Source organism: the organism of the source record quoted next, unplaced genomic scaffold, assembly GCF_019419815.1.
Source record: "Pyrus x bretschneideri cultivar Hongxiangsu unplaced genomic scaffold, Pyrus_bretschneideri_v1 Contig22, whole genome shotgun sequence".
Classification (NCBI taxonomy): domain Eukaryota; kingdom Viridiplantae; phylum Streptophyta; class Magnoliopsida; order Rosales; family Rosaceae; genus Pyrus; species Pyrus x bretschneideri.
This window is the reverse complement of record NW_025999524.1, coordinates 5073151-5089063: the sequence shown is the minus strand read 5'-3', so window position 1 is coordinate 5089063 and position 15913 is coordinate 5073151. Positions and strand designations below refer to the sequence as shown.

Below are 15913 nucleotides of genomic sequence, written 5' to 3'. Positions count from 1 at the left end.
CTAACATTAATGAGACTAAAGGGGACTAGCATGGACAAAACCCTTCACTAAGAGGTCTTAGTGAGACCCCCCAATAACCATGGGACTAGCTAAGACTGTCCTCTATTTCTCGTCCTTGTCATGCTCAACGACCACTCCCGATAGACTCCTCGTCATCTCCGGTCACCTAGATTAATCATTAACTTTTCGACTCTCTTTCAGATCCATTTCACAACCAACTTTCATATAAAATATACCAAATTGAAGCTGGGAGTGACAAGATTACGATTTTACTTGAATTGAGGCCAAAATGTGGTCGAATGTGGCCGAAAAATGGCCTGGAAGTCTCGGCCTGCTGGGCTTCTTCAAATCCATGACAGATTCGAGCATGCAAAGCTAAGATCTCGGTCCAGGGATGGTGATAAATTTTTTGGCGGTGCTAACTTCATCCAATTTAATGAGGGTTGGCCAAAAAACACATCGAGAAACTTGCAACTCGTCTGGAAAATTGGAGCCGTGAGGTTACGTTCGAACAACGCAAAGCTAGAGAGAGAGGGAGGACAGAGAAATAGAGACTGGAATCAATAAGGAGTTTGACCAGGAATGAGAAAGAGACATGAATTGAGAGGTCTGAAAGGAAAAAAAGAGGGAGAGGGTGGGACAATGAGAGAAGAGGAAAAGAGTGGGACGGAAATGGTAGGAAAAGATGGAGAAAAGATAATATCATAATAAAAATATTAATAATTTATATATTAAATAAAATAATATTAGAATTGTTATTATCCAGCTTCTTAATCCAATACTGCAACCAAACGCTTCACTAAGTTAGTCTAGTTTAGTCTAGTCTAAGCCAGTCCAGCTTAGTCCTTGAAGCTAATCCAGTCCGAGATAGTCCGGCGCAACAAACGCCCCTTAGGGTCTATGACTAGATTTCTTGTCTGTAGTGTTCCGTTTTTTCTTTCCTGATTATATGATCACTATCGTACTTGAGGCTCATTAGTTCTTGATGTACTTTAGTCTTAAGAACCTTAAACATCTAATTAAAACATATCATCATTTTTTAAGGCACGATTTTCTTTCCTCTGGTTCTGATACATATACATATATTTTGTTGGTTTAGTTACCACTGGTACGAATTTTTTAAACTGGACTTTTGGTTGGAAATTTATATTTGATCTTCAATGGATATTGGAAATTCAAGTCATAATTTCACATACAATAGTACTAGTTGTACTGAAAGCTTGGAAATTAGAAATATCGATATCCATTACCATTAATACATAGAAGAAGCAAGAAATTAAAAGGAGATGCTAAAGCTTCCCACTAGCACCCTGGCCAGCTTTTATATACGTACCATACTATATGACTATTTTTCTTCTTATGCACACCTCCTCTTGATTTTGGTTTTCGCTGTATATATATATATATATTTTTGTGGTTACTAAAAGAGTATGCCAGAAATAAAAAATAGAGTACATAAATCGTCTTCTAATTAATTAATTTATTATTGAGAAGGTGGGCATCAATATTGTTAGTCAGAAGAACCAAAAAGTCCATGTACTTATGAGGAACCGGAACACCTTCCGTCAACTTCTCATACTCGACGGTCCATTTCACTGATGAGCTGCTGCATCCCCCACTAACCTTTGGTGTGACTTGAACCGTAGCCTTGAAACTCTTGTAGCATTTCGCCAACTGTCCTCCTACTGTTCGGAAAGTCACTGATTTGCTTTTCTCATCTATGGCTTCAATTGTCTCTCTAGAAACCTCAGAAACATTGTCTATCATGCAGGTATATAATTAATTAAGAAAATATCAGATCGCTGGGTCCAGGTTAGGTTATATAGTCGAACGAGTAGTATATATATAAAATATTTTAAGTTGGCATGCATAAATTTTTTTCCATTAATTGTTAGTGTTACCTGCAGCAAAGTAAGTCCATTGCTTGACTGAGCCCACAGAGCCCCAGTCACCTTGGATGACCTGAAGGTCCTTTATGACATTAGGGCACATCTTGGGCAACAGGTACCCTTTGCTAAGAAAGATTTCGTAGAACTTGTCGGCACTGGCTTTAATCTCAGCCTGGACCTCCATCTTTGCTATTTGAGCCATAGCGTTCGATCTTTTTAACTTTGTAATTTGTATGAAATTAGCTAGCTAGAGTCTGGTGAAAAAATGACTCCCCCTTGGTCTTTATATAGAAGAAATAAAATAGCTAGATAAAGTATAATATGCCTTCACTTCGAGCCAATTGCAAATGTGGATCGGAATTGGGGTGGTTTTTCTGACAAATTTAATTTAGGTTTGGAGTTCTGTTTGCTGGTCCCTCACTAGCTAGGGCAACTGGGCAAGTAGATTTCTGTTTTAGCAGTGTCGTGTTAATTTGATGCTCATGGCCACTATCTTACGGTGGATCAGATGAGGATTCTATTCTATCTTTTTCAAAAAGAGATTATATACTTTCCTAAATTATATTGTTCTTTCCTTTTTGTTGTTCCTGTGTTTCTATCAAGAAAGGAAAATACGGATAAGGCACTTAGTACTATAGTTAAGTAATATTTCTCTTAAGTATCAATTTATTATTTTCATCCCTTAGTGTAAAATGTGTAAATATATCGTTGTATCAACAAACAAAAAAATTATTTGAAAAGGGCAAAGCCAAAAGCATTTTGCCTTTGTTTTTTCTCCCACTAGCCTTTAATGCCGAAAATTCGAGTTTGTTTCCAATTTTATGTAAATCAAGCTCTTACAGTGGGCTGTAGACTTTGTGTTCTTTGAGAGTGGATCCAATTCTTGAGTTTAATATATGAAATTCATGAGTTAGAAAATTACAACAAAATTCTCCACCACACCTGTCATTTTTCACGAATAAACGATTGAGATGATATTTAGTTAAATATCAACCATTTGCCTTTGTCCTTTCATGAGCATTAGACCAAAGTTTGTATACGATAGGTGACCAATCATTTAGGAGTGAATAAAGGGAATAACCCACCATAAAATAGGAAAAATAAAAAATAGGTGAGTCCTACAGCAGTAAACAGTAGAACTCAAGACAAACTCTGAAACTCACACGGTTGTAGTAATCAAACTGAAGATGTTTTTTATATCAGAAATTACACAGAAGATGTTTCTTATATAAGAAATGTTGTTGCATGATGAGTCCATATTATACCATATATTTTACCCTTATCTTAGTATTAATATATTAGTTATTTTGGTAGAATTTTGATAATTTGTTATACATTTTTAATGTAAAATATTCAACTTCATTTGGAGCAAAAAGTGATCAAACGGATGAATTTTGGAGTGATTCCAATTGGAGGATGTTCATGAGTCTTTCAAGATAATTGTATCAAAATTCCAGATTTTTTTACCAAGCTATTTGATCATGGCGATGAAATAAAGGCCCAGCACGTAACTTTCCCAGATTGACGTTTCTGGATGTTTTGGGTATTTTGGAGGTCAAGATGACATATTTTGAGAAAAATCATTCTGAGGATTTGTAGAGGACGTCTCCAACTTTCAAAAGAGACCTTTTGAGACCAAATCAGAGTTGATTTGGTCGATAAAAGTCTGATTTTCTAAAAAGTCCTAATTTCAGTTTAAATAGGAAACTCTTTATTTTCTGTTTTATTATTTTATTATGTTTCCTAGTTTTATTCTAAGACTTTTTAGGGTTTTATTTTTTAGTAGTATAAATAAGACTTTTTAGCTGTTAGGTTAGAAGGGAAGGAGAGGAGGAAACGCACGCACACTTTAGAGAGTTTTTCAAGTTTATTTTCTAGGTGTTTTCTATCCTTATTCTCAAAAATATTTTGTTTTATGATTGTTTGTAGCTAATTTCTTTTGCTAGGGTGAAGCCACAAGCCTTAGCATGAATATGTGATTTTATTAATTTGCTTATGAATAGATGCATGCTTGCTTTGAATTATTAATCACCATGATTAAACTATTTAATTGTCATAGTGATTCGTGATCATTAGGGTTTTTAGACAAGTAATTTGATGCAATTTCTGTTGGAACATCACCCTGAAATTGAAGAGGGCTTATTGATGCAATTTCTTTTAGGTTATGTGCCCAATCCTCTATCTGTTGTGGTGAATTTTATTGGTAGTTATGCCTTTTCAAACTTTTGGTGTTAAGAGCACAATGCTAAATATTTTAATGTCACATAAATATTCCAAGTCGTCAATTTTTTGGATGAAATTCCAACTGCTAATCTCTTTATCATTAGACAATTGGACTCACAATGCGTTAGGGCCAGTTTTGCTATTAGTATAGTTAGCTAACTCTAGAAATGAATCAGGGTTAGAGATTTTTTCTAGTGTTTGTAAACTTCTAGCGCTTCGTGTATCATTGCTTCCCCTTCGCTTTAGATTTCAACTAACTATTAACCAAGTATCTATTAAAATTAGTGACCATGGCTTCTTCTATGAGACGCTTAACTTGTATTGAACCCGAGTTCTTGTGTTATTTATTCTAGAGAGATTGTTAGGCCACTTTGTATTGAAACATTCTTCTGTTTTGAGAAAATTTCTACCATTTTATCATTGGGAAGTCGATTTCACTTTGTCTCTGGGGGGTATATGTCCACTACCATGCATATAGTGATACCATTTTGAACAGTTAGATTGAAGTCTAAAGCGAAAGGGACGTTTTAATTGATTGTGGTTGTGTGTTTGTGTGTGTAGGTTAGTAATATGTACGTTCAGTTCAAGGAGGAAGAACATGCTCAAGATGCGCTTCAGAATCTCACTGGGAGGTTCTATGCAGGTTAGTTCCCTTCTTTTTCTTATCTTGATATATTACGAACAACATGATCGATAGTTGCGATGGTATGGTGGTTTTATCGTCGCTGTAATATATTTCGCCGAAGTCACTTTCCTGTCTTTTGATTGATTCGTGATTGGTAGATGTATTGTGCTACATGACAGTTCAGTGTTAATGGTTGATAGTTGTATGGTTTTTCCATATGTTAATTGGGGTTCAAACTTCACTACGATCACTTCGAATTTCGTCCAATTTTCTCTTATCCTCTATTTGGTTCTTGAGAAACTGTATTGTGCTGATGGATTTACTTCATTTAGCAGTTTACATGTTTTCTTATATTTATTTATTTCTTTTCTTTTGCTGCAGCCATGTCTATCGAAGAAGATAGAATGTGAAACATTGTGAGGGCCAGTTCCTTGGATTTCAATGCCTGGACTTCTTTAATTGAAGAGACAGAGGGTTGTAGAGGTGCGTTAACTGGATTTTTGAGTCATTAGATGAATTGTTTGGGTGAGTGTGAATCATCTAAGGTTGCAAATGATAAGGTTTTGGCAGAGAAATTGTTGTTATTTAAATGTGAATAATATGAGGTTGCAAAACTATGAACTTCATTGTACTTTCTACATGTCTTAGATATTTATGTGATTGTCAGTTGCCTTAGCATACCATGGTCTGCCCATGGTTTTGCATTAGTGATTGCATGCTACATTTTCTAAATAAGATCTCTGTTATCATTATCTATTTGAGAGGCTGTTTTTTGGCAAGAGATGTGACTATGATTTGTTGTATAGGATATTATCATCACATGGATGCTTGAAGGCACATAACAGTTGCCTTGACCTTTAAGAATATATGTATGGCAAATGAGCTGTTGCTTAATCAAACTTACTGCTATATGCTTGATATTATTAATACATGAGTACATGCTTTATCATCGAAGAAATGAAATTCAATTATGATATAAGTACATACTTTCTTGTTGACAAATTGGTTAAGATTCATGGCTACAATTTGATTATGGATTAATGATGCTTTTGTTTGTGGAACTGATTTTTATTCTATTTGCAGAATTAGGCGGGTAGTTGTCAGTCACACAAAAGTTTGTCTTTGAGATCGTAACTAATGCTCTTCACTAAGCCACTAAATTATTCTCCTATTTTCCTCTTGCCTTGTGGCACACTCCTTTTCTAGTTTTTCTGTCACTTACTAGCTAAATGTATTGTGGTCTTACAAACTTGAGAATTAGCACAACACTTAAAGACTTGCTTTGTATTTTATTGGTATGGTGCTTTTTTGTGATCAAATTGGTTGCTTTATGGATATGGAGGATGTGCTTGGGAGATTACTTTGTGTTTTTTGGTATGATTTTATTTTTTAGTCATCATTAGGTACCTCTGTCAACTTTAGGATGTGCATCAATTGTAAGAGCAACAAAATAATTTAGATTTTTTGTTTGTGCCAAAACTTCCAATTGTACTGTAATTGACAATATTTACTAATTAATCTATATTTGGAGTTTAATGTGTTTATGATGATTATTGTTATCTTTCTATTGTATTCCTTTCAATATTAATTTAGATGTTATGAAATGAGGTCTGTCTAAAATGAATTGTTAAAATAAAAATTAAAATAAATGTAAACTACGGCATGCAAAAATCAACATTAATTGTTGATGGTAGTATTTTTTTACGATGTACGACGTATGCCGTAATTGCCTTTACAGTGTTACGACACTTAATAAACGTTGTATCTAATATAAATTATAGCATATATGTATGCTGTAATTGGTTTTGCAGTATTACGACTCCCCATTAACTCCATATCTAATACCAATTAAGGCTCACAATGCACGCCTTAAAGATCGTTTACGACGTGTTTTGTTTAAATTATTCACAACTACTATAGTATGTCGTATTTGACAAAACATCTTTTACGACATGGGCTTTTATTGCTTGGGGGCTCACGCCGTGAGTAACCGTTTACGGCGCTCTTTATGCGCCGCAAAAGACCAGTTCTGTTGTAGTGCATAAATAAAACTTCCAGTATTGAGAGAAATTGACTCTGAATTCTCTTCCCAATTCCAGGCAACTTCTTCATCAAATACAACGTCTCTTGATAATACTAGTTTCTTGGATAATGGATCAAATACCCTATACCCCTTTTCACAAGTTGCACATCCCACAAATACTCCTTTGAAGCTTTTAGGCTCAAGCTTATGTCTGTGTTCACTTGGAACATGAACATAGCATAGTGAACCAAATACTCTCAGGTGTGTTATTCCTGGTTTCCTCCCAGAATAAGTTTCAAAAGGTGTGATGTTGTTCAAAGTCCTTGTGGGACATCTGTTTAGAATATACACTGATGTGTGAACTGCTTCTGCCTAGAGAAAGTATGGCATTCTCTTCTTATGCAACATGGATTTAGCCATCTCAATCACAGTTCTGCTTTCCTTTTCACTACTCCATTTTGTTGTGCAATATATATAAGAGTGAACTGTCCTTGTATTCCTTTTTTTTCACAGAATAGATCAAATTCAGATGACTTGAACTCCCCTCCTCTATCACTTCTCAGACACTTGACCTTGAATCCACTTTGTAACTCTGCCATAACTTTGAATTTTTTAAAATAATTGAATGTTTCAGACTTGTATCTTAGAAAATAGACCTAAGTCATTCTGGTGAGATCATCTATTAACAGCATGAAATACTTATTTCCAGCAATTGAATCATTCTTCATAGGTCTACACATATCAACATGAATTAGTTCAAGTGGAGCAGTTGCTTTTTGCACTTAATTTCTTGGAAACTCTTTTCTAGTGTTGTTTTCCAAATTGGTAACCTTCACAGACTCCATTGTAGTCTTCAAGCTGAGGCAAACCATGCACCATTTCCTTGTCTCTCAATTGTTTGAGACCATCAAAGTGTAAGTGCCCAAATGTCATGTGCCAAGTCTCAGTAGAGTGAGTGACACTAGCTTTCCAAGCCACCTAATTCTCAGATAATAAAGTCAATGAATAACACTTATTCACTTTCTTCTTCACTTTCACAACCAAGCATTCTAGTGATAGACCATCAAACACATTGCACATTCCACCACCAAACACCAAGAAATATCCATGCTCATCCATTTGACCAACACTTAGCAAGTTTTCTTTTAAGCCAAGTAGGTACATTACTTCTCTAACATACTTTTTGCCTTTGTTTGTATCAAACACCAATGAACCCATTCCTGCAACATTCACAAGGTCTCCAGTTAGCATTTGAACTTTGCCATCTATGTTGGTTCTCACATCAACAAGCAATTCCACATTTCCTGTCATGTGGTTGCTACAACCACTATCAATGTACCGCTCTCCATTCACCTTTGGTTCTGTGACTGTGATATTTGCATAAAACAGATTTCCTGTCATCTCCACTTGATTAGCATTGTTTGCCTTTTGCACTATTTTAGCCGCATTACATTCTCTAGCCCAATGCCCAAATTTATCACAATTGAAGCATCTTGGTTTCCCTTTGTATCTACACTCACCAAAATGGTACTTAGAATACACCTTGCACTGAGGCTTTGCAACCTTTTGACTCATTGACTGAGATGCATTCATATTTTTGATAAGTATTCATAAGAGATTTCTGTTGAAACTTGGGTTTTGATTCCCATTTCTTGCCTTTAGAATTCCAGTTTCTCTGAAATCTAGATGAACCAGAATCAGCACCACCCTTGTTTTGTTCATTTGGATTCACAGAGAGTGAAACAAAGGCTCTCTCAATGGTATCAACATTGTGCAAATCCAAACGTTGATTTTGGCTTTTCAAAATTGCCACAACCTCCTACAATTCTACAGTCTCCAAACACTTTGTATTCTCAATGACTAGACATATGGGATCATATGGTTTACTAAGGCTAATTAGAACTTTTTGTACAAGTTTTTCATTAGACAGAATTTCACCAAATGTTTTCATCTGATTAATCAAGTCATTTAGCCTAGTAAGATACCCAGATAGAGTTTCATCATCACGCATTACAGCATATTCGAATTCACGTCTCAGATTTTGCAATTTCACAGACCTTACCTGATCACCAACATGGTACTCGCCATACAACAAATCCCATATCATCTTTGCTGATTCTGCATTGGCGATTCGTGGGATATTTGATCTGAAACTGCATTTTGTATGATTCCCAGAGCCTTTGCGTCTTTCATCAACACAACAGCCATTTCTTCATCTCCATCATCCTCCGATGATCCTTAAACTTTCTTCTCATTTGAATCTAAAGTTTTAGCTCCATTCTCTACCAGATTCCACAACCTAAGTGATTTCTTGTCACCATCTTAATTCTCCAGAACTCGAAGTTCTCACCGAAGAAAATTGGAGTTCTCACTTCTGAGCCTCCAGATCCAGACATCTTTGGTCCAAATAGGTTGATTTCTCTTCTTAGATGATAACTGGACTCCAACGACCTTCACTAAGCTACGAGCAAGCTTCGATTCAGCTTAGTGGATTCACAGATTTATGCCCAGGCTCAGATGATCGAACCTGGCTCTGAGGCCATGTTGGGTTTTTAGATCACTGGGCCCGCCCCACTCTAACAACATCGATATTGTCCCCAACTTAACCAGCTGCCCAATCCTTCAGGTGTGGGGTTTTACCATAAAATGCCTCGATATTAGTTAGAGTGGCGTAATACTATTTAAACCCCTTGGTTTCTTTTCACCCCACCGATGTAGGACTTTAACAAGTTATCGCAAAAAAGAGTTGGCGACTATAAAGTTTTCCTTTTTAGATCATCCCTGTACGTAAGGCCTTTAGTGAACTTCTATGGCAAGAAATATGCTTGATCGTTGTTGATAAATTAGAATCATCAAAATATTTCCTCGTTGAAAGTTCGTCATTTTGTCGATAAAAGTTGCTCCTTGCTGCTAGACAGAGGAAAATAGAAAAAATTCTGAAAACATTGCAAGGAAATTAGGATCTATTTATTGATTTGCAAAAACGCCCCTCCAAAGCTAGCAATTTTTTTCTTCAAAATTTAATATTAACCGATTAACTCTTTGAATTATTATAAATAGCCAATTTCTCCTATGCGTTTAGATTTTGATTTTTTTTCATCCAAGTTTTCATCATCGTGGTCACGCGGACATACATGGCAAATGTATAAGGGCAAACTGGGCACAAAGCCACTATTTTGCAGCTGCTAATTGGACTCTCAGGGCTAATTCAAACAGAAGTAAGAAGTCAACTAGCAAAAAAGAAGACGAGAAAAATAATCCGTTGTATACATTAGGAATAAAATTACTTGATTGCCCCCAAACATTTTCCGTGTGACCAAAAGTGATTAGAAAATTGGATGAAAAATTTCAAAATCTAACGTTAGGGGAAAATTGGTTAATTATAAAGTTCAAGGAGGTAGGTGGCTAAAACTTAAGTTCAGAGGAAAACTAGCAATTCCTTACAAGTTCGCAGGGGTGGAGGCCCCAGGAGAGGAGGCGGAGGGGGGAGGGGAATCGACAAATACCTCTTGTTGTTATTGTGGGCCGTTTGAATAATTTTTTTTTTTTTTAAAGAAACCACTTCCTAAATTAATCCCTTAAAAAAGTTTGTACAACCCAAATATGTAATGTTTAAACAAAAATACTACTCTTACGGTATTTTTTTATCTCAATTGTACCACCTCTAATAGAGATGAAACCCACTTATGTGGTGGACCCAATCTCTATTAAAGAGATGATACAAATATGATAAATGTATCATTACTCTTAAATGATTAAGCTTTGTGCACGATGAATTTTTTTTTTGGATGATTAACCATTGGGATATATAAGTGAGGGGAATGCAGGTTTCAGTAATAAGACAATTTTTTTTTTCAATTTGATCGATATAGATAGTAAATTTTTTTTTTTTTTTTGAACAAATATAGATAGTAAATCATTTAACTAATAATATACGGATCGATGAAGGAAACAAAAAGGTTTGGGTGGGTGGGTAAATCTCTTTTCTCACTAATTTATGGAGCGACAAGCTTCTATTGGATGACGGTTTTTTAGTTTGATGCATGTAAATAGTAAATTATTTAACTAATAATACATGGATTTTTCGATGAAGAAAAAAAAAAGAGAGAGAGAGGTTTGGGCTGTGTGGCTGGGTCTGTGAATCTCTTTCTCACTAACTTATGGCTTGTGGCAAGCGTTTAGATGGTGGTTGGACCCATTGATAATATGTGCTTGAAAGTCCACCCATGGATGGCAAGGGCGAAGGCTTGAAACATGCTCTCCAACCCAAAAACCCTCATCCAGCAGGCCAAGAAGAAGAGGGCAGCCTGAGCAACTTATGCTCAGCCCTTAAGCTAGCGGGCAAGGCTAGTGTCAACATGATGTCAGTCATGTTGTTTATTTTTATTTTTTTTTATTTTTTTGTGTCTGGCGTGTGCAATGAACGCATGAACTTGGCAAGTGAGCCAACAACTTCGGTTGTCATGGGGCCCACTGCATAATCTAATAGCTACCACCAACGTCTCTATGACGTGGCAATTTGTGAGTCATTAAATTTTAAACAGCCTGATGTTCTGGACTATTGGATTTCCAACAGTAAAAAATCGAAAAACTTATCATTTTGACATGTGTCACGTTCTAATGCATATGATTTTAGATCTGTTTGGAAATGAATGCCATGATTAATCCAGCGGTTCAATTTTTTTTTTTATTATTCTATAAATACCGAACCATCTTCTACATTTCTCTCATCGCAACTTCGTATTTATTTTTACTACAATCTTCTAAATTTGTCTTCAACTTTTCAAATCCTTTTATTACTAAAAAATGAATGAGAAGGTACTTTGGTCAGTCAAGGAAGATGTTGCTCTGCTTTGTTTTTCACTTTCCAAATCCTTTTATTACTAAGAATAATATTGTTTCAATATCGTAGTTGGTTATCTTAGTATGCTATGCTTTTGCCTTGCATTTGAAATAAATTATTGAAATTAGACAATCGTTTTATTTAAAAAAAAAATAAACTTACCAAGTTCACACGTAAACATACTTACCCAAACTTACAAAGTTCAGCACACTTGCAAATAACACAATTAAAATTAAACACACCAACAAACATGGATTACACTTACAATGCCAAACAAAGCATACATACATACATATATATATATATATGTGTATATTATATTCATGAACAGTATTTCCCTTACTCTTGTCTTTGCCCAACGGGTAGAGTTGCACAAAGACAAGTATTATTCATGGTAAAAAGTACGGGCAAGCCAACTGCCTTGTTCTTACACTTGCGCTCTCCAAACGGGTGAAACTGCTATTAAGATCGGTCTGAAGTAGGCGCGCTTATTCTTGGGTGAGGAAATTATCAGTCTCCTTAACAAGAATAACAGCCAACTGGAGCTGAAGTTGTGGATCCGGAACCCCATCATGTAGCTTTTCATATTGTAGGACCAAATTCACCACGCTGCCCTCATCATGAACTTCTAATTTTGGAGTAACTTGTAAAGTGATCTTAAAGCTCTTGTATCGATCTAGAGGGTTTCCTTCAAGCACTGTGAAAGTCACCGAATGATTTACATCGTCTATGGCTTCAGTTAACTCCTTGGAAAAAGTTGGTTTCCCATCTGCTAACATTTAATCACAAAATCAATTACTTGCTTCATCCACAAAAAAAAAAAACATGTCGACATATATAGTAAGAGAACGATCTTTGAGCCACACTTACCTTCAATATAATCCCACAAGAAGACACAACCCACTTTACCCCATTCACCTTCAAGTAATTTATGACTCGGAACTTTGTCGGGGCTGATGTTGCATATTTCGTACGGTGTTCGTGCGAAGAATTCATGGAACCTGTTTGCTTCAGACTTGATTTCAATACTCGTCTCCACCTTGCTAGAATTTGACATTTTCCACCAGTACCAGAGTTGAAGGAAAAACAACTTTGGCCCTTACACTTATATAGAAGAAAAGAGGGAAACAAAAACTTTACAAGAACCTAACAATTTGCCCATGCCATCAGACATGGATGTATTTATTCACTAAAAAAAAATGCGTTAGTTGTATTATTTTACTAGAACCGAACAATTTGCCCAGTAGACATGAATGGTGGAATATCTTGATCAATATTATTCCTCGTTTGCTCTCGTCGTTTCTAAGAAAACAATGTTTTGTGGTTTTATTATAACTGGACACAAAATGTTTTGATCTTGTTCGTTTCTCTGTTTGTATGCTTTTATACATGTTATTTCTAAATAATTTGTTTGTTTTATGGTAGGCATCTTTAAAAGTAAGATACCCATTTGTTTTTAGAGAAATGTTGTTATCACCTAAAAGTTTAAGTGTGTATTTATAATTATTTATATTTAAAAAGAAAAATATTTTTACAATGAATGCACAATTAGATTTTTGTAGTGTAAATTTTCTGCCTTCAATTTCGACTACTTAAATATATGATCCGATTGACCCCCAAACATTGACGGTTTAAATATTTACGGCTAGGGAAGACGAATTCACCCAAACCTCGAACTCCTTTTCTTAGGAAATAAATTGAAGGTTATAATCTAAGGCCAAATTCAAACCGAAACAACAACATTCTATTCTATAATTTCTCCTAGTCCTGATCGGTTAGGGATTCTAGTAGTTCGTTTACAAACTACGTTGGCTAATATATTTCAGTTACAACTTCATATATAAATGCATTCTTCGTCGAATTAACAAATAATCAGTTTGTGTAATTAATTAAGAACAAGAGGACTCGAAACAGAAGCAGCAAAACATGACCATGACCAACATCGACAACGTTTTGGAGCCGCCCATCAATTTCTCGATGGTGGATGAGGGCGTATTCCGATCAGGCTTCCCGCAGCCGTCAAACTTCCCATTCCTCCAATCCCTTCAACTCCGTTCCATTATCTATCTCTGCCCCGAGCCCTACCCGGAGGAGAGTTTGGAGTTTCTTCGGTCGCAAGGCATTCGGCTCTTCCAGTTCGGAATCGAGGGCAAGAAGGAGCGGTCTACGTCTCCGCTGATTCCAGCAGAGACCATCTCCGAGGCACTGAAAGTTTTGGTTGATGTTGAGAATCATCCGGTGCTGATCCACTGCAAACGCGGCAAGCATCGGACTGGTTGTCTGGTGGGTTGCCTGAGGAAATTTCAGAATTGGTGTTTGTCTTCGGCGTTAGAGGAGTACCAGCGGTTTGCCGGCGAAAAATCTAGGAGGACGGATTTGAGATTTATAGAGACGTTTGACGTATTGGGCCTCAAGGGGGACGCTTTCAGGGCATTCTCCGCCATTATTATTAAGCTTATGCTTCCGGAAAGAGGCGGTTGTTGTACAAACAAGAGTTGCAAACCCATAAACCCTAGGTGATGTTTTAGTTTTTACATATTGAAATTTTATGCCCTTTTAGTTGTACCAAAAAGAAAATTCATTCATTCAATTAGTGACGGGTCCATGTATGGGAGTGCTTTTTTTGTTGTTGTTGATTTAGCATAATCACGAAATTTAGGACATGCTTATAAATTTAGTGCTCAATTTAGGAGTGGGAAATTTTTATGAATATATGACATGCATGTTTACTTAAAAAATTAGAATGAAAAATCATGAATCGAGAAAGTCAAAAATACAATGAAAGAAATTCACATAAAATTAACTACCTATGATAAATTTGTTTCCTGGAATGCGAATAAAAGATCATGAATTAAGAAGTTGGAAATAAGATAGAATAAATCCTGTATGAAATCAACTACTCCCTGATAAATTTGATTCTTGGCATGAGAAGTCATGAATTGATACGAAGTCTAATTCTAATTCTTTTGACCTATTTTTTCTATTTTTATTTTATTTTTTAGTTGTTGAATTATCAATGTAAAGTAGAACTCAAATACTTTTTGATTCCACGTAACCACATAAAAATCAGGAATTGAAACAGAGTAATTCTAATACTAATTCGTACTCTAACCTAGTGCAAAAAGTTGGAATTGTAAAAATTTAGAGCTGAACTTGGTGAAATATAGAACGTCATAGGACCATGATTCTGGAACTCCTTTCCCTCCTTCGACTGTGGTCGGCCTGGGTCAGATTTCTTCGTTCAGGGATTTACCTCTTCTGAATAGTCCGCCCTTGATGGGTCAACTCTCGCTAGTTTATCCAAGCATAGGAAGATGTGACAAAATACACAGAAAGTTGTTAGGATATCTTTCCTTTTTATATTTGAGCGATATTCTAGTCTAATCCAAATTTAGGAAGGGGGAATCAAACTTGACTACACTCGGATTCACATATTAGGATTGATTTTTAAATTAAATCCAGGTTGATCAAAAAATTTCAAAATTTTTAATGGAAACTTTTTTGTGAAGGTATTGAAGTTGGGATTGAAACAGAAGATAAAGCGTAATATAAAGTTACATTACAATTAACATGTTTATTAAATGAAAGTGACTAAATATTGAAAAAAAAATGCTACACTGCGTGATCAACTCCGGCAACGAGTATTAGCACTGCATCCACGGTTGTAGGGGTTGCTCTGACTCTGAGCACCCGGCTTGCAGTTGTTGGAGGAAGCACCTCTCTGAGAGCAAGGCACAGTGTTTCTCTGCATAGCGTCATAGCTTATGTTTCGTGAGGTGGCCAAGATGCGCCTGCTAATCTCCGAGTCCATGCCAAACTCATCATCACGATCATCCATGCACTCTGCTACAGAACCCTCGCAGCGAGGTCTCACTGGAACCCAGCTCACCCCATGATCGCCGCCTGCATCAACTGAGATGATCAGAGCGGCCACGAAGGCCAAGGAAAAGATAATCGCATAGGAATTGGCCATAGGTTTTGGTATGGTCTTTGTTTTTCGCTGCCAACTTGTATTTTGTTGTACGCTTGTTTAATTACAGAGGGAGACAGATGGGGCGGCAAGAGAGAGAAGAGAGAGTTTGTGAATTCTGATGTGTATATTATTGCACCCTAGTGTTATTTATAGTAGTAAAAAGTAGAAAAAAGGGAAGGTCCTTGTTCTTTAATTAATCCGTAGTAGTAGAAGGGAAAATCTTGTCTTTCAAGTAATCCATCTTAAATAAGACACAATCTAAAAGATATTCTGCAGTCCCAGGTGATCACTTAAATGACTTGCACTAATTAGCCTTATTCTAATTGCAACAAAGAAA

General features: G+C 36.1%; 4 protein-coding genes and 1 pseudogene across 4 annotated transcripts; 1 reads left to right on the top strand and 4 right to left on the bottom strand.

Moving 5' to 3' along the window:
• Positions 1-1227: 1227 nt before the first annotated feature.
• Positions 1228-2158, bottom strand: LOC103941056 (MLP-like protein 28). Its single transcript, XM_009351237.3, has 2 exons — positions 1902-2158; positions 1228-1760 (listed from the first exon to the last, which is right to left on the bottom strand). Exons 1-2 carry the CDS (start codon positions 2089-2091, stop codon positions 1468-1470), a joined length of 483 nt encoding a protein of 160 aa, XP_009349512.1. The 5' UTR covers positions 2092-2158; the 3' UTR covers positions 1228-1467.
• Positions 2159-6712: 4554 nt separating this feature from the next.
• Positions 6713-8867, bottom strand: LOC125477755. Its single transcript, XM_048585180.1, has 3 exons — positions 8584-8867; positions 7941-8270; positions 6713-6971 (listed from the first exon to the last, which is right to left on the bottom strand). Exons 1-3 carry the CDS (start codon positions 8865-8867, stop codon positions 6713-6715), a joined length of 873 nt encoding a protein of 290 aa, XP_048441137.1.
• Positions 8868-11967: 3100 nt separating this feature from the next.
• Positions 11968-12816, bottom strand: LOC103941054 (MLP-like protein 43). The gene is made up of 2 exons (XM_009351236.3): positions 12474-12816; positions 11968-12372 (listed from the first exon to the last, which is right to left on the bottom strand). The coding sequence occupies exons 1-2, from the start codon at positions 12658-12660 to the stop codon at positions 12092-12094; spliced, it is 468 nt and encodes a 155-aa protein (XP_009349511.2). The 5' UTR covers positions 12661-12816; the 3' UTR covers positions 11968-12091.
• A 719-nt stretch (positions 12817-13535) lies between these two features.
• Positions 13536-14119, top strand: LOC103941065 (annotated as a pseudogene).
• Positions 14120-15127: 1008 nt separating this feature from the next.
• On the bottom strand, positions 15128-15876 carry LOC103943035 (protein RALF-like 33). The gene has a single exon (XM_009353225.3). It carries the CDS (start codon positions 15574-15576, stop codon positions 15229-15231), a length of 348 nt encoding a protein of 115 aa, XP_009351500.2. The 5' UTR covers positions 15577-15876; the 3' UTR covers positions 15128-15228.
• Between the last annotated feature and the right edge of the window lie 37 nt (positions 15877-15913).

What these genes read in the sequence shown, in the direction of transcription:
- LOC103943035 (XM_009353225.3), bottom strand. Translation starts at nt 15,576, where the DNA reads ATGGCCAATTCCTATGCGATTATCTTTTCCTTGGCCTTCGTGGCCGCT.
- LOC125477755 (XM_048585180.1), bottom strand. Translation starts at nt 8,867, where the DNA reads ATGATATGGGATTTGTTGTATGGCGAGTACCATGTTGGTGATCAGGTA. An exon ending in TGTTTGGAGACTGTAGAATT is followed by an intron (nt 8,271 to 8,583) that starts GTAGGAGGTTGT and finishes TGGTGAGTGTAG; the next exon opens with ATACAAAGGGAAACCAAGAT. An exon ending in GATACAAACAAAGGCAAAAA is followed by an intron (nt 6,972 to 7,940) that starts GTATGTTAGAGA and finishes AAGTGAACACAG; the next exon opens with ACATAAGCTTGAGCCTAAAA.
- LOC103941056 (XM_009351237.3), bottom strand. Translation starts at nt 2,091, where the DNA reads ATGGCTCAAATAGCAAAGATGGAGGTCCAGGCTGAGATTAAAGCCAGT. An exon ending in ATGGACTTACTTTGCTGCAG is followed by an intron (nt 1,761 to 1,901) that starts GTAACACTAACA and finishes CCTGCATGATAG; the next exon opens with ACAATGTTTCTGAGGTTTCT.
- LOC103941054 (XM_009351236.3), bottom strand. Translation starts at nt 12,660, where the DNA reads ATGTCAAATTCTAGCAAGGTGGAGACGAGTATTGAAATCAAGTCTGAA. An exon ending in CTTGTGGGATTATATTGAAG is followed by an intron (nt 12,373 to 12,473) that starts GTAAGTGTGGCT and finishes AAATGTTAGCAG; the next exon opens with ATGGGAAACCAACTTTTTCC.